At 42.7% G+C, this 18,548-nt stretch overlaps 1 protein-coding gene across 4 annotated transcripts in view; it reads right to left on the reverse strand.

The window, feature by feature from the left end:
- The window catches only part of CDK14 (cyclin dependent kinase 14), a 723,342-nt gene that overhangs the window by 234,191 nt on the left and 470,603 nt on the right, over positions 1 to 18,548 (reverse strand). For all 4 annotated transcript variants that reach the window (XM_046020428.1, XM_046020430.1, XM_046020427.1 and 1 more), the window contains one exon: positions 10,537 to 10,600. In XM_046020428.1, coding sequence (XP_045876384.1) covers positions 10,537 to 10,600 — 64 coding nt within the window. The remainder of the gene's footprint in view (positions 1 to 10,536; positions 10,601 to 18,548) is intronic.

Here is an 18,548-nt window from a genome sequence, read left to right on the forward strand (position 1 = left end):
ATTTTATAGCACTGGCCACTTCTAGGACTTACTTCGTATCTGATCCTTGGTCAGCTCTATTCTCCATGTCTGCGGCATCTCTACTAACTGCTAAGAATAATTTCCCCCAAGTCCAACTTGCCGTTATAGACCCTTCTCAATGCAGAGCTGTAGACAGAAACGCCCAATCAAGAGGACTTCACACATGAGGCAAAAGCCTCTTTCTATCTCTAAAATCGGCCCATGACTTTTTATAGCCAGTGGGTCCTTCTGAAGACGTAAAACATCAATTTCCTTCCTTGATCAAAAACCTTCCTTGCTCCATGATCTTCTTGCACTTCAAATAAAACCCGAACTCCTCACCTTGGCCTTCCAGAACCCACCCCTCTGAATCATCTGCGGCTGTTCATGGCCACACTATTCCAGCCACACTGACCTGTAATCTGTCTCCCAACTGTCTCTCTGTGAATACATAAGCTCCACATGGAAAGAGGGAAAGAGGTTTGTCTGCTTCTCTCATGACCGTGTCTTCAGCGTCCACAACGCTGCCTGGTACCTAGCGGAGTACTCGATAAGAATCTGAGCCATGAGAGTCTGTGAGGCATGTTACTGCTCACTGAATGTGGCCTCTCCATGTGGGCACGCTCTCTCCTGCCTGCAGCCACCAGCAACCTCCCAGCATGACTGCCATAATCAGAGAAGTAAGGAAGTAAAGGCATTCTGCCCTTCCTGTTACAGCGAACCTTCGCTAAAACTTTTTCCACTCTACAGAGTTCACCTCATTCATAAATTTACTGATTAACTGCTGTTTTCACTATGTGACCAGAGTGGCATTTACTGGTGGTAGGAGGAACTGCAAAGTTGGAGAAGGTGGTTGTTGATGGTGGGTGGAGAGAGTCTAACTGTCCTAAGCCTTGGGTCAGGAAGATCCACAATTTTAGCGATAAAATCTGAGATAAGAATCAGATATTTGCATAATAATTTTAAAGTCCATTTTTACAGCCATTACAGTCACACCCTTGTATATCCAGATGTAACCCATGATTATTGCCACTGCTATCAATCAATTTAAAGAAAGACATAAAAGCAATTCTTGAGATAAAGTATAAATGACAAGTGGGAAAGGAAATACCAGGCAGAGGACACTATAAATGGTCCAAAATATTTTGTAGTTACATTCCCTTAGCAGTTTAAAGGCACTTTTATATCAATGATACAGCTAGCTCAAATCTTAAAAAGAGGCAGAATATAAGTAAATTCAAAGCAATAAAGAGAATGTAAAAAAATAGATTATCTCATTTAAATCCCACAGGATTTTGTGAGCTGGATGGAGCAGACACCACTCTTCTGGAAGAGCAAGGAATAGGTCTCTGCACATCCACAAGGATCCCTTGACTGAAGGTGTGGTCTCTGCAGGGCAACATCTTGGCATGAAGATGTCCTCCTCTCCACCTTCCTGCACTGAATGTCCCACACAACAACTTCTGCTGCTTCCACAGCTTCTCCACTACCTTCTTAAAGACTAGGGGAAAAGCCAAGAGAGCGAATCAAGGCTAAGAGTCCAAGCTTCCTTAGGGCTGCAAATCATGAAATTGGGCAATTCCCATAATAGGTACTAAGGACTGCACGTCTGAAGGTAGACATCCACAGGGGGCAATTCGGAGCTACAATTTATTGGAAGCACAGGTTAAAGGGGGAAGAGGCTGGTTCTGGTATCCACAAGAAGGTATAGATCTTTTCCAAGATGCCACAAGGCAGGGCTGAGGAGAGACTGACAATTCTCCCTCATACCCCTATATTTGCAGTTAAGGAAACCCATTGAAAGGCAGGCACAGGCATGGGTGGGACTACCAGGCTGGAGACTGTAAGACCTGGATTAAGTTTTGGCTCTGCTACATCCCTGAGATAGAGCCTTGGGCAAGCCACACAATCTCTCTGAGCTTCGCTTTTTTGTCTGTAAAATGGGACAACAGTTTTAAGGCAAAAACATTCTTCTCATAACTCAGAGTTATTCTAAATACCAGTTGAAGCAACATATAAAAGTGCTTTGTAAATAATAGAATACAACATAAAAGGTAAGGTGTTATCACCATAGCATCCTATTTCTGAAATAATTTACATTTTCTTGCTGGAATTAAGTCTAGATCTGGTTTTTGAGCCCGAGTCACGCCTGTGAATAGGCAGGACTGGAGGAGAAGTTCTTCCCCTCATTACAAAACCTTAGTACAACTAAGTCCATATTTATCTATCTCTATTTTTAACCTCCAGTTTCTTTATTATTCCAATGCTCTGTGCATACTCTTTTATCCTTTCTTTTAAAAAAATATTTAAGTATAGCTGACACACATACAATGTTAGATTGATTTCAGGTGGACGTCAAAATTCAGTATCTCTATACATTAATGCTATGCTCACCACAAGCACAGTGGCCATCTGTCCCAAACAATACTATTATAATTGACTATATTCCCTTTGGTTGTAGCTTTTATCCTGTGAATTCCTCATTCTGTAACTAGACGCCTGTATCTCCCACTCCCCTCTTGACTCATTTTGCTCACCTCCCCACACCATCCCTTTGGCAAACATCCGTCTGCCCTCTGTATTTATGGATCTGCTTCTGCTTTTTATTTATTCATTCATTTTATTTTTTATTTTTTCAAGTTTTTACTTAAATTCCAGTTAGTTAACATACAGTGTAATATTAGTTTCCAGAGCAGAATTTAGTGATTCATCCCTTACGTACAACACCCGTCACCCCTTTAATCCATCCCTTGCCCACTGCCTGTTCGGTAACGCTCCACATTTAAGTGAAAGCATATGGAATTTATCTTTCTATTGTAACTAAGTCTATATTTAAATGTTGCCTTCAAGGTCAATATGTCTGTGGGCTTAGACAAATACTGCCATTCTGTAATTTGCCCCCAATGGCAAATTTTTCTTTCACCTCACTTCGTTTATTGAAAAAATTGAAAAAATATTCATCAAATCTTCTTTAATCAGTCTCTTGTATTAGATAACTTTCTCTTCAGAATAACAGAACCACTTTAGAAATGCTCTGTTCTCTTGCTTGATTTGGGAACAAGATTTATTTTAGTCTAAATTTTATTACTATTAATTGCTTCTGGTCTAGCAACATTTCTTTTCTTCCCAAAAGCACCCTTCTTTTTTAAACTCCTGAATAATAATCTGTCATTAACAGAATGCTGTTGAATGCCCTTTTGTTGGAAGCACTTAAGAGATGAATAAAAGTATCACGCATGGAGTCTACATGTTATTTTGAGGCCAAATGACATTTGTTTGTTTGTTTAAGAGAGAGAGAGAATGGGGAAGGGCAGAGGGAGACAGAGAATCTTAAGCGGGATCCACACCCAGCATGGAGCCCAACATGGGACATGATCTCACCATCCTAAGATCATGACCCTGAGATCATGACCTGAGTGGAAACTGAGAGTCTGATGCTTAACCGACTGAGCCACCCAGGCACCCAGAGGCCAAACTACTTTAAACAAAGTGGTATTTGTGGTTCTATGTAGTTCACTAGACACAGAGATCAGATACCTTCTAGTTTTCTGTTATTTTCTTTATAGACTGATGGTCAATGAAATGCTCACTGGAAAAAGGTCAGTGAGAAATCACGATACAGTCTTCTTGCTCAGGTCCAGTAGCATGATCTTCCATGATGTATGCTGAAAAAAAGAGCACTGGATGGAATCCCAGGAAGACCTGGGATCTATTTCCACCTCTTTCACTAACTTCGGAGAAATCCCTTAACATTCCTGGCCTTGGGTTCCTAACCTTACAAGGGAGAGAGCAGGACTGGATGCCCCTGAAGCGTCTTCCAGCTTTAATGTTCCACTTGCTTAAACAGTTATGGCACAAACAAAACAGTGCTTGTCTCCCAACCAAGGGTTTTCCTCAACAGGAGGAAATTTCAGCGTTTTATCAGCATCCTTAATCACCTGCCCATTTTTACCAGCCTGGAGAGCCTCCAATGTCTCCCTACGTTCTACCCTCATTTAGGAATGACCACAATTCTGCAAAACCCAAGCAACACATCAAGTATGCATGCAAGATGTGTTTTTTGTGTTTTTTAAAAAAATATTAATGCTGGGGCACCTGGGTGGCTCAGTCTTTAAGTATCTGCCTTCGGCTCAGGTCATGATCCCAGGATCCTGGGATCGAGGCCGGCATTGGGCTTCTGCTCAGTGGGGAGTCTGCTTCTCCTTCTCCCTCTGACCCTGCTTGTGTTCCCTCTCTCACTGTGTGTCTCTCTGCCAAATAATAAATAAAATCTTTTAAAAAATATTAATGCTAAGTCTGTGTTATCTAACAAAGAATTTCCAGTATCACCTCACCGGGGACACAGAAGCCAGTTGCCTGTGTTGATGTAAAGTAGCGGTGGGCAAAGCAGGCAGGAGAAAGTGATCCTGGGAGTCACACGGGAAAGCCTCTTACTATCTCAGAGGGAAACTGAGGCACGGAGCATTATCCCGTTATTGAGTAACTATGAAACAAGTGAAAGGAAAATTGTCCAAATTTACAGTAGACTTTTACTTTTTGTCAGGGAACGGGGCTTGGCCTGTGACGAATCCAATCAGAGGTCACAGAATTACCGAAGTGCTAAGAACAACCTCTCACCTCTGGGGCTGGCCCAGAGCAAGCGTCCTGAGCTTGGTGATGAAAGAAATGCTCTGATATAAGGCAGGGGGTGGGGGCAGGAGGAGGCAGAAGAAAGAGAAAGGGAGGGAGAGACCTCTCCTTTTAGGACCATATACTACAGAAACCTAAGGGTGAGGGAAGAGAAAAAGGACAGCAATCAGGTTCAAAACACCCACTTCCCACTTCTTTAAAGAGAAATTTAAATAGAAGGAAATGATAGAAAAGCAGCACCTCCCACAGTTAGACTCCTTATTCTATGCAACACACACACGTATGTGTATGTGTGTGCATGTGTGTGTTACATATATACTTATTTTATGCAGCGATGGCCTGTCCCAGCTGCCTGGCTGCTGTGGGAGTAAGCAAATTCCCACAAAAGGTTAAGGAATGAGGTTAAGGAATTTGGTGTCAGCATAAATATAAGAGCAGAAGAGGATACAGAGTAAATACTAAAGAATAAGACCCAGTTGTTATCTAATTGTTCTTTTACATATTTGGCAGTTGTTCTTAAAAATGTTTCTCTAGTTTTGCTATGCTTTCCAAGGGAAAGCCAGATTAAGTTCTCTGCTAAAACAGAGAAGTTGAGAAGGTAAAGTCACTTTATTCATGACACATTTCGTGGTCTCTCTCCTGGACTCCTGTCCCAGTCTCTGAGCTGGTCTCCCTGCTTGAGCCTGGACCCCCCATTCTCAGCACGAGACACAAAATAATCTTAGTAAAATGCAACCCAGATCATGTGCAGCCTTGTTCAAAATCTTCCAGTACTTTCTGTCTGGTTCAGAGTAAAGGGTGAAGGACTCCCGCTGGCACAGTGCCTATTGCCTCTGACCTGATTTTATACTCTCCTCTTTCCTTCCCACTGGAGGGCCTTTGTATCTGCGGTTCTCTCTGTCTGGAAATTCCGCAAATATCTTCGTGGCTCTCTCTCTCTCTCATGTCCTTGAATCAAATGTCATCTGTTCAGAGAGGTCTTCCTTGATTACATTTACAATTTAAAACTGTGAGGTGCCCCCTTCTCTGGCACTTCCTGATCCCATTTCTTGCTCTATTTTCCTCCAGAATACTCATTGCCACCTAATACACTGTATATTTTATGTATTATAGGTCTCTCCTACCTGTCAGGGATCTCGTGTGTTTTGTTCACTGCAACACCCCCACTTCCTATCTACACAAATGGTGCTCAATAAATATTGCTGAATTAATAAATAAACTGGACTTATTCTATAGAAATTAACTATAAGGATAAACTAATTAAAAAAAAAAACAAAAAAGACCTTGTAGGTCATTAGATTAGAATATGTTAAAACCAAGAGACTCAGCTTTTTAGTTTTACTCATGACCTAGATCATAGCTATAAAATAATCTATCTGAAAAGTTTTTCCTTCAAAGGTACATACATATAGATTTATATACGGATCTCTAATAACAACTGATCTCCTAAAAATTATAATGACTGCATTGCTCTCAACCATTACACCTTTTTTTCTCTTAGGGCAAAATTGATTCAGTTAAGCAAGAAAAGTAAGATATGAAAGTGAGGATTATTTTCAAAATTGCTTTCTTCAATGCATAAGGAACCTATAGAAACTGACAAGAAAATAACACATAGCTCAACTGTAAATTGGCAAAAGATATTAACTGTTCCCAGCAGAGGAAATGAAAGTGATCTTGAAACACAAAAGGATGCTCAACCTCATCATAAAAAGGAGTATGAAATTAAAAATTGTGTTGGAGTCCTTTTGTCACCTAATAGACTGGCAAAATCTGAAAGTTTGGCTATAGCCTGTGGAGTGGAGAAGCAGTGTTCTCATGTGTTTGCTGGTAACAGAGCCAACGGGCACCATCCTTCTGGACAATCTGACAGTATGTTCAAAGTTATAATTGGATATATTTGTTGATTCTTTAACCCTACTTCTGGTAATTTATCTATCACATGTATCTGTAAAAATGTGACCCATGTGTGTATGTATATGTGTGTGTGTGTGTGTGTGTGGTGTGTGTGTGTGTGTGTATTTATAATAGCAACAATCTGGAAACAACCCCAAAACCCGTAAGTAGGGAGTAGATTAAATCCATACAATGGAAAACAATGCAGCTATGAGCTCCACTAGACTCCTTCATGCAGGGATATGAGAAGACCTAGGAGATGCATTAATGAGACAAGCAGGGTACAAAATTATGTTTAATATTAGAAATATAAAGTATAAATATTCATCATTTCCTACAAATACATAAAGGTAAGAAACAATAATAATAAAATGGAGGAAGGGGGAATCTGAGGGCAGTGGTTCTGAGGAAGTGGCAGATGGCAAAAAGGGTTGGGAGGCTTTGCACCATGTTCCTTTTTCATACTGTTCGATATCTTGAATTGCTTAAATGTATTAGCTATTAAAATATTAAGCAAAGTATGTATGACCTAGCAATCATACTCCTTGGTATTTGCCAAAAGGAGTTGGAAGCTGACGTCCACAGAAAAACCTGCCCACAAGGGTTTACAGCATCTTTATTCATAACCGTCATAACTTAAAACAATCAAGATGTCCCTCCGGAGGTGAACTGATAAATAAACAATATACCATGATAATAAAATATTTAACATTAAGAAGAAAGCAGCTATCAAGCCATGAGGAAACATGAAGGCAACTTAAGTGCATATTAATAAGAGAAAGAAGTCAATCTGAAAGGGCAACAACTTGTATGATTCCAACTTTACGACATTCTGGAAAAGGCAAAACTATAAGACAATTAAAAAAAAAAAAGGTGAGGGGCGCCTGGGTGGCTCAGTGGGTTAAAGCCTCTGCCTTCGGCTCAGGTCATGATCTCAGGGTCCTGGGATCGAGCCCCGCATCGGGCTCTCTGCTCAGCGGGGAGCCTGCTTCCTCCTCTCTCTGCCTGCCTCTCTGCCTGCTTGTGATCTCTGTCTGTCAAATAAATAAATAAAATCTTTAAAAAAAAAAAAAAAGGTGGTTGCCAAGGGTTGGGTGGGGGAGAGAGGAATGATAGGCAGAGCACAGAAGATCTTCTAGGGCAGTGAAACTACACTGTAGGACACTATAATGGTACATGTATGTCATTCCACATTTGTCCAAACCTACATACGACAAACATACGACACTGAGAGGGAACCCTAATATAAACTATGAACTTTGGATGATAATGCTCTGTCAATTTAGGTTCATGAAACTGTAACAGATGTATCACTGTAGTGGGAGATGTTGATAACGGAGAGGCTGTGCACGTGTTGGGGCAGGGGTATAGGAGAAAACTCTGTACCTTCTGTTCAAGTTTATTATGAGGCTAAAACCGCTGTAAAAAATGAAATCTACTAAACAAAACAAAGTACATCCTTAAGGTTCAGATTCTCTTGCTTTCCCTCAGACTTTGTAAGGCATACTTCGGGGATAGAGTAAGGAGGTACAGGGTGGGAGTGGGACAGGCAGACCCTCGCACTGCTGTTTTTCCCCTTTGGGAATGTGTACCTTCTTCCCCTAGAGGATGAGGTCCAGGAGGTCAGAGATGAGGGCTCCCCTGATGATCTGATTAAGTGTTGAATGAAAGCATTCACAGATTTGCTTCCTTTGCCTCAGTCTATTACCTTGCTTCCCTTTGGCACCTCTCAAGCTAACTCAGGAAATATTTATCATGTCTACTCTTACCCACAAGCCTGGAATATCTTTCTTATCTGTCAGCATCTACGACGTTCACCATCTAAACACATCATTCTTCTGGGCCCCCATTACCTTCTATGTATTAAGTGTCTGTAATGGTACTTATCTATAATATTAAATAACTTAAACATATATAGCCCAATTTATATATGTCTATCCCAGAAAAGTCATATAAATGATATCTGTTTTAAACATTCAGTAGAATTCAGAGCAACAAATATTTATTGAACACCAAAATACAAACTATGCCTAGTCCTTGATCTCATGAAATTCCCAATCTGTTAGTTTGACTTGCTAGGATTTTCCAGAACACATTTGATAAATGCTTTTGTATGTTGTTGATGGAGGTTAATTCTGTTCACACCAAAATAAACATATGACTCCATCTTTTCTGGTGCAGAATCTTGGCAGGCCAAACAACTGTCTTAATTATTCTTCTCTGCATCTAACTTTATTTATTCAAAATCTTTTCGTAGTCTCCTCTACTTTATTTTCCCAAGACTTCCGATTTTAGTTACTAACATGGGGAAGCTAACCTTCTCTCACAGCCCACACTGGAGCATCTACAAAGAGCTGTGTTCCCAGATTCCATTAGGAACAGCTGGAGCAGTGAGAGGGTGCTTATTGCTTGGTTAAAAAAAGAAGAAAAAAACCCCACCTTAAATTGTTAAGTTTCTATAGTCTTCCAGAACACAGAAGTTACTTAAAATTTTCAGTAAAAGGGGACGCCTGGGTGGCTCAGTGGGTTAAGCCGCTGCCTTCAGCTCGGGTCATGGTCCCAGGGTCCTGGGATCGAGTCCCACATGGCCTCCTTGCTCGGCAGGGAGCCTGCTTCTCTCTCCACCTCTGCCTGCCTCTCTGCCTGCCTGTGTGCTCTCTCTCTCTCTCCTTCTCTCTGATAAATAAAATAAAATATTAAAAAAAAAATTTTCAGTAAAAGTACAAAGAGTCCTTGGGGCAACCCAAGAAGATAGAAAAATTCTCATCACACTATACACTTTCAGAAGAAAAATACTGAGAATAAAAATAGTTTCTCAATCCAGTCATTCTTTGGGATTGATAATTTATTCCTGATGGTGCCCCAGAAGAGGGGAAGAGGAGCAAGAGAATAAACTTGGCTTCCATAACAGAAATTATTCATAGCTCTTTTCCTCTCATTAAATAATGGACTATGAGATCTTCCATAAAATCCCTTTCAGTAATTTTATGGTGAGTCTGCACTTTATAATCCATGTGTTGTAACAGGGAAAAAGAAAAAAAAAAAAAAAACCAAGAGGATTATTTTACAATAATTCATTTCATTGATTTTTATTAAATTTCCAATTCCAAACCTTTCATCTCTCCTATAAAAACTAAATTACCACATTTCAGATCCTTTCTATAAGTGTAATTATTAAAATTGAAAGTTTCTTGACTGCCATCTACTGGCGAAGGAAAAAAGTGACAACTTATTTTTTTTATTCATTTTTTTAAGGTGTTTATTTTATTTTATTTATTTATTTGACACAGAGAGAGAGATCACAAGTAGGCAGAGAGGCAGGCAGAGAGAAATGGGGGGAAGCAGGCTCCCTGCTGAGCAGAGAGCCCGATGCGGGGCTCGATCCCAGGACTCTGGGATCATGACCTGAGCTGAAGGCAGAGGCTTTAACCCACTGAGCCACCCAGGTGCCCCAAAAGTGACAACTTGTTTTAAAAGTGGTCTGCATTTTCTCAGATTTTCCAATTTGGAGGTTTAAGTATTTCACATTAAAAAAGACTGCATGCTGTACAACAGGCATGCAGAACATTTTACATGTTTAAACTCAAATTAATGGACTATATATCACTAGTTTTTAAAAAATAAATCAAAATGTCAAGTTTTCATTTTTACAAGGTAATACTTTTCCTAGTAGTGTTTCAAGAAGTCACACAGGCAGATCATAGCACCCTGATGGAAATTCTGTTTTGTAGACATGGATGCCAGCCTAACGGATGCGGATACAGCTACGTTATTAGCCAGTCAACTCAAATGAGATACACGTGGTGAAAACCTCTCATAGGGAATGTCATTGATTCTATCTTTAGGGACAAATAAATAGTAAAAACAAAGGACAACTCCACTAATAGGCAGAATATACAAGAGCAAGTAACCAAAATTTTTCTCGGTGTAATACAGAAGCTTGAAGGGAAAATGTATATATTCACTCTGCATATTGGAAGCACTTAGTCATTTGTAATTAATGAAACATACCTGGCTTAAAATGTGGTAAAGAATGAACTCCAGGCCACGTGTCCTCATTTGGCGTTCCAAGAACCTAGTGGAGAGCAGGAAATTGTGGAAACAGACTTGTTATTTCCAAAGCACTCAAAATTCTCCAGTGCAGAAAACAGTACACTGCGTATGATGAAACTCTGGATTTTTTTTCCATGATCGTGTGCCAGGGATTTTATTTCAATAAAAACAAACCCCATACTAAAAGCTAAAGAGCCACCCAAGACGAATGTCTGCGTTTTACCAAATGCAGTGGAATGCAGGCAGTGAAATCTGCTGCATTTTGTCAACTACAAACTTAGCAAGTAGGCTTAGGACTCCAACGATCAGCTGTCATCTCCATGGAACCGAATCAAGTATATGTGTGTCCCTCATGATTCTTGCATGACTTTTTGTCCTGTACTCCAGCATCAGATGTCTCATCGCTTAGCAGTTCTCCAAATTCTGTCATTTCGCCCCCGCATCCTCTCTTTGAGCATCACGATGTCTCAAAGAAGCAGGACAGGCAGCTGGGGAAGCTCATTCTCAATTAGCCACACTGCTCATTTCAGGTAACAACTTTATGTGGCTGAGAATTTCCTCATCCCCCCAATACTGTCCTCATTCTACACTCTCCTTTCGTCATCCACATTTTCACCTTCTTCCCCATTTCTTTTTCTATCACAACGGTGTCTGACTGAAGAAATTAAAGAGCAACTGCAGCTCACACAGAACTGGGTTCGCCCACGCGAACATCTAGGCCCACCACAGGCTGCCGTTATGGTCCACGGTCACGGGAGATCACGAGTCGAGAACAGTGGCGCTGGAGGGCCAAGAGCCCAGACCCCGGAAACAGACTCTGTGGGTTCAAATCCTTGCTCCCACGCTTACTAGTCATGTGACCACGGGCAAGAAAATCACCTCAGTGAGCTTCCTCAATGAACTGAGCTTTCAGTTCCCGACTTTGTAAACGGCGGGTGGTAACAGCACCCACCTCACTTGTGGAGAGAACACTACCTGGCAGGAGTAAGCACTGGCTATTAGATACTATTCAAAATACCCCCTCGAAAACAGGCTCAGGTCAGGGCGGCCCTGGCCATGCGGGAGACTCTGGTTCCCCCCGCTGTATGGAACTCAAACTGCAATGGACAGACATGCACAGTCCAACAGGTGAGGAAGGGCAAGAGATAAAGCCAGAAACTGGGAAAAGAGAAGGAATGGCGGATATCATGGGTGGGAATTCAGCACATTCACTTTATCCAAGCGTTAGCAGGTACTGCAATGCAATAAGGAAATGCAGAACTTTGAGTATCTGTGTGTTTATTTATTAGGGGGATGGGGCATCCTATCAGAGTGGCAAACGCAGTGAGTGCTCCCTTGCCGCTTCCTACTCTGGGGAGTTGAGATTAAACATGTATTACGTTCCTCACTGGGTTCTGGGATGAGATAATATAATTCTTTTCAACTGTAACCGATGAATTTTGCAAACACAATCACTTGTGACAGTAATAAGCACATCTACACAAGGAAGGCCACACTACAGATAGGCCGGGCAGGAGGTGGGCAGAGAGGCGAGAGGGCTGAGGAAGGGGCTATAAGCAGGAAAGGAGACGCTGAGACGCTGTCTGACATGAGCTCCTGCAGTAACAGTGTCTGCAAAAGGCATTTCCCCCTTTCTTTCATGAACTCCGACGATTATTTCAAGACCGGGAGACAACCATTCTTGCGGGCAGTGTGCACAGCTCACCTGAGGAAAGCTCTCCCCTTCGAGCCTCCACTAAAATCTGCATGAAGGACCTGAAGGACTTTACCAACTAAGGGGAGGAACTTACGGCTCAAAATCATGACTTGATTGCAATCAATCCATCACTTCTGACACACACCCTCTGAAGATTTTATAAACCACACAAAGTCCAGCCAGAATGTGAACTTCGTTCTCTCCCTCCCAGTGAAGGTTGTTACCCTGACTGTACATGTCTCTACGATGTTTGCGTGAGTAAAACTTTTTCACAGGCACTAACCCCATTCGTACCCAGGGTTCCGTTTCAAATTGATTATCAAAGATTATGGCTGTTTCATAAAAGTCACCTGCAAAGTGAAAATGCGTATGTCTTTTTTTTGAGCTACTGTAGCGCTGACCGATGGGACCACACCACAGATTGTCCTGCCTACAACTCCTGGGCCATTTGCACAAGAAATACGATGTGGGCAGAAAGTTGGCAAAGGAAAAGAAGTATTAAAAATCAGTCTTTCTTCCTGTGAAAGCCTTTTTGGGAAGTGAGTCTGGGTTAAACGCGTGGTTAGAGATGACAGGCTACTTGTGCCTGGCAGAAAGTGGGTGTACATTGTCTCGGATGGCAGACTTTTGTTTCTATTAGTTGACTAAGACATTCCACTTTTAGGGACACTTTTAGGTTAGAAAAAGAGGTATTCTCTAAAAGTAAAAACTAATCTTTTGTAAATACAACAGGGCCGAGAAAATAGCACCTCTGACCTTCCAAATGTGGTCCCGCTCTGTAAATAGGCAGGTTGATAACATCTGAGGCGGCTTCCAGTCTTAAAGTGACAGAAAGGCTGTGCTATGTTAAAACGTCTTCTACAAGGTCAACTCAAGAAGCTTCACTTGACACCTGTGCCTGGCGGTATGTCTCCCTGTTCCTTTATTGGTCCATGACTTCACCAAGCTAACATTTATTGTGCTCATCACAGAAGACATCAGGATGAAACTGGGGCTCGGCCCAGAGATGCTCCTCCTCTGTGGGGAGAGGGAGCTGGGAGCCCAAAGTGGAAGTGTGTCTGAGGCTCCTTGGGGCGGAGGAGAACAGCTGCAAGGGAGAGGGAACACTGAGTAATCTTTGGCCAAGTACAGAAAAGGGGCGTGGGGGTGGATAGTGACAGCAGAGAACTCGGGTTATAAGGAAGGGCTATGTCAAAATAGTTTCAGGTCTCCAAATTCTCCTGCTGCTCATGCCTCCATGCCTTCTCACAATGGTTTCCTCTTTTGAAATGCTCTCCCCACGACTGGCCAGGTTAACTCCTTTTCTTCTAGCTTCAGCTCATGAGCTACCCTTTCCAGAAAGACTTTCCGGCCCAAGTTACATGCTGCGATCCTCATAATCTCTAAGGGCTTTGTACAGGATTCTTACAGGACCCACCCACGGCCTTACAGTCGTTAGACTACTGGTCTGTCTCCGCACTGCACCACAGACCTCCGAGTAGAGACTGCGGTGTTCGTATCTTTAGATCCCTGGTGCCTGCTCTGTACCTGGCACCAAATGTGCACTCAGTACAAGCTGACTGAATGAGCGAATGGCGCGTCTGGGTTACAGCATGAAGTCTGGTGTCACTGGATTGCTGGCTGGGTTATGGAAGGGGAGGCGAGGGCCACAGAACGAATAAATGGGGACTGAATTTTATCTCTGTCTCAGGTTTTCTCAGACTATAGGTCCCATGACTGGGGGACTATAAATTTCAGAGACTGCTGACATCAGCATTTTTCTAAAGATGAAAATAAGAGGTACTATCAGAAGGTAACATACATGTTAAAGATGAGTGTTGCTTTATGAAACGTTTATTCACATTTTATCTGTGTGTGTACATGTATACGCGTGCTTTATGAGTCATGAGGTGAAATGTATTTCTTGGGGTGCCTGGGTGGCTCAGTCAGTTAAGCATCTGCCTTCAGGTCATGATCTGGCTCTCGGCTCCGTGGGGAGGCCGCTTCCCCCTCTCTCTCTGCCCCTCCCTTCTAACTCTGGCACATACATGTGCTTTCTCTCTCTCTGTCTCAAATAAAATCTTTAAAAAGATAAAATATTTCTTACTATTTAAGAGCCATTTTACAGGAAATAAGTTATTAGCTAAAAATCAAGAACGTAGGTGTTAAAGCAAGTTTGGGGGCTGAAGGCAAGGAGTTTAATTCCAGATCTGCTGAATGGCAGAAAGGCCCAGATCAAGACAGGGGTGTGTAAAGAGCAGCTAGAAATACAGATACAGATCTCAGGAGAAAGATTAACGTGAAGAAAAACACTTGGAACTCTTCAGCCTATTAATGGTAAAAGAAAGCAAATGCCCAACACAAGCTACAAAATGGTCTTACTTCCCTAAACTCATGCATACACAGTTCCCAGAAGGGTGTCTCTCTTATTTCCTGGACTTTTAGCTTCTGTTAAGACAAATAAGGGATAACCTCATCTTCTCAGTAGAGGTTTACACTGCCTGACCCTGATAAACTAGGATTTAATGACACCAAACTCACTCTTCTGGGCTCACCTCTGCACTGACCGCTACGACATGGATCCTACCCATCGAATCAGCCTCTGTGATGAGCAGAGGACACTGAGGAAAACAGGGTCTCTCCGCTGAAACATCGACTTTACAAGAAACAGAAGAAAAGAAGACTCTAAACTTCTAAGACTCAGAGCTCAAGAACTAGTGGTTGTCAGAAATATTTACTTACCATCCAAGTGATTAACAGTTCCACGCATTCTCACAATTCCCTGTCCGGTCCCAGGGCTGCTAAAGGCCAGTCCATAGGCTTTTCCGGAAGAATGCCCACGGTTTAAACAGAGCAAGGGCTGCTGACAGTTTCCCTGGGTCAAAGGGTCAGAGGAGTCCCTCACGGAGACTCCAGCCTAAGAAATGCAGATAAGACCAGCTCACACGGGTGTAGACTAAAGCAGTGATGAGGAACGCACTGGGTTCCCACTTCAGGCTTTCCAGTTTTATGAGATGGGCATCCTGGGGCAGTGCGGGTGATTTCAACCTCACTTAGCAATGAATCCAAGGAAATGGAAGACCGAATAAGTTTGATGCTTCTTAAACCGAAACCTCAAAGTCCACACATACAACACACATCTGTAAAATAATGACTGCTTCATAGCTATATCACTTCTGGAAGATTCTTTATGATTCGTCAGCGCAAAGTCCTAAACGCAGCTTGTGAAGAAGCTCGGCAGAACCAGGCTTGGCTGTCACACTGCGCTGAAACAGGGGCTACAGAGTTCAAAGATGAGCCACAGAAAAGCAGAACTTCCTAACTCTCCCCCCTGCCTGTCTGCGCTCTATCTAGAAGAACAGTTCTCCAGTGGGTGGAGCGGGAATTCAAAACCAGGTTGGTTTGACTAGAAAGACTGTGCTCCTAAGAGTTGTGGTGAGTGCTGTGAACTGTCTTAAGACTGATGAATCACAGACCTGTACCCTGAAACAAATAATACATTATACGTTAATTTTTTTTTAAAAGCTGCACTATCTTGCTCCCAGGAGGATCAGAAAGAGCAGCAGTGGGGCTCGGATGGCGTTAAATGATTCAGAGCCAACTGACCAGACTCCAGAAGGAAGTTTTGTGTATGAGGGATTTTTTTCATTCTTCTCCCACTACCAGTCTAATGCACACACGCGTGTATACACACACGCACACTGCACACATTACTACGTACGAACTTCACCATTTTCATCATAGAAAAATGTCTTACATTCTCAGATGACACAATAGAAAAGATGTGTAATATTCTGATGGCCGAGCCAGACTTAAAGAATATTTAATCAGGTAGGAGCAACCGGCTGAACCCAACACAGAGAAACCTAACAGCAATAAACTTGAAGTCTAGGACTTAGGTTCCAATAATTGTTTGAGATGGGAAGGACTGTCAGGGAACCAAGGGCTCGTGGTGTTCCGCAGCGTACAAATTCTATGAGACCACACAGAGGAAATGAAAGGAGATTGGGACTCGCTGATTTTAAGATAGTCCTGTAAATCCCAGCCTGCTGGTGTTTACATTCCTCCCCCGGACTGTGCGTGGAACCAGTGACTCGCTTTTAACCAACAAAATACGGCAAAAGTGACAAGATGTCACTTCTGTGATCATATTGTAGGGGATGCCAACTCTCATCCTGTTGGGAGACTCTCTCCCTTGCTGGCGCTGAGGAAGCAAGCAGTCATACTACAAAGACCGTAAGACAGGAAACTGGAGGGGGCTTCAGCCAACAGTCAGCCAAACTTAAGGCTCTCAGTTAACAGCTTGCAAGGAGCTGAATGTTGTCAACAACCGCACGATATCGGAAGCATCCTTCCCCAGGCCAACCTCACGTGAGATGGAAGGCCAGCGGAACACCTTGACTACAACCCGGGAGAACCCGAAGCAGAGCACCAGCTAAGCCATGCCTGGATACTGGATCCACCGGCACTCTGAGATCATAAATGTGTGTTAAGTTGCTAAGTCTGTGGGGGCACCTGGGTGGCTCAGTTGGTTAAATGTCTGCCTTGGGCTCAGGTCACCATCCTGGGGTGCTGGGATTCAGCCCCACATCGGGCTCCCTGCCCAGTGAGGCACCTGCTTCTCCCTCTGCCCCTTCTTCGTTGCTCGTGCTCTCTCTCTCTCAAATAAACAGACTAAAATCTTTAAAAAAAAAAAGATGCTAGGTTTGTGGTACTACTGTTACACAGCTATAGACAAATAATGCAGATTAAATCACTGGGTCGTACCAGTCAGAGCACATCCGGATTGCTGTGCTAGTACCAGGCACTGCCTGTGAAGAGGGACGAAAATAAGTAACTCAGTCTTCTAGGGGATGTATCCAGAAAGGGGGTGGTGGACCCATGTCTCATGAGGTGGACTGGAAAGGTCTGCCCTCGATGAGAAAGAAATGGTTTGGGACATCACCTCGAATAGATGAAGTACTGCAATGTCAGTGAGGGACTGAATTACGCTTTGCTGAGTCAGATGGAAAGCAAGGGCCAACGGGTTAAGATATCAATATACAACAAAGAAGGGCATTCTAATGACAAGGACTGTATAAACTGAAGCGACAGCCTTATGGGGTTTAGTCACAGCTAAGAGATGGACTGCACCACATGACACAAGGGTCATCTGTGCTAAAATTATGACATAATACCGCAACTGAGAGTTTGTGTGACAGAACAGAGTCCTGCATTTGCATCCACTTTTGCTTATATTTGACCATCATTATAACTTACTGGATAGATAAGGAGAAGTGAGGTGATAAGGAAAGGGTATGATTAGATGAAGTAGAGTAGAGAAGATAGGGATCAAAGCTTTCTTTCCCTAATTTCTATCCAAAGTATGTATCAATATTAATTACTTTGCAGGGAACCAGCACAATCATTGGCTGATATCAGAATCTTTTCTGATAGTATAAGCAAATGTAGGCATTTATGTGGTATGTATATACATGTATATTTTATGTGTGTGTACATGTATATACAGCACACACACACACAGTTCCTCTCTTCCTTCATTTTCAAGGCTTTACCCACAGTGCCATGCATAAAAGAGTTAGAGTGTTTGGACTGTTTATTTTTGGCAATGGCTAATGGCATACACGTTGCATATGGGATTAGAAAAGCAGCTTTAATCTGCTGTGATTCCAGGTTGGTTATGTTTCAGAGCCCAGAACCAGCAGTGAGATTCTGCAGAGCAGTGACCTTTACCGAGAAGGGCCAGCAGGGGGAGCCACTACACTGACAAAATGAAAAGCTGCCTGGGGCTTCAGAACCATGGGCTCAACTGGCTGGATTAAAAGAGATGGTGCTTCCAAAATACTGTGCAGAGTTTTCAGCAGGGCAAGGGTTCAGATGGGAAGGAATCGAAATAAAGGACTGTTCTTTGAGATCTGCTTAAAGTGAATTCAATTCACCTGCTAGAAGGTAAAGGTCTGGCTTAGTGGTGCTTGGCAGCATATGGGAATCATCTGGGAGGCATTAAAAAAAACCAAACAAACCCAAAAAACCCCAACAGGTTAAAAAACACACGAGGGACTGGGACCCACCCCAGTGATTCTGATTTAACTGGTCAGAGCTGCAGCCTAGGTACGTGGAATTTTCTAAAGCTCTCCCAGTGATTCTAATGTCAGCAAGGGCTGGGACTGATGGGCCCAACCTAACCAGGTTATCTCTCAGAGGTCCCCAGTTTAGTTACATGGTTTGCAATTTTTTAAAAAAGTCTTTGGCCTGGGGGCGCCTGGGTGGCTCAGTGGGTTAAGCCACTGCCTTC

Source organism: Meles meles, chromosome 10 (assembly GCF_922984935.1).
Source record: "Meles meles chromosome 10, mMelMel3.1 paternal haplotype, whole genome shotgun sequence".
Classification (NCBI taxonomy): domain Eukaryota; kingdom Metazoa; phylum Chordata; class Mammalia; order Carnivora; family Mustelidae; genus Meles; species Meles meles.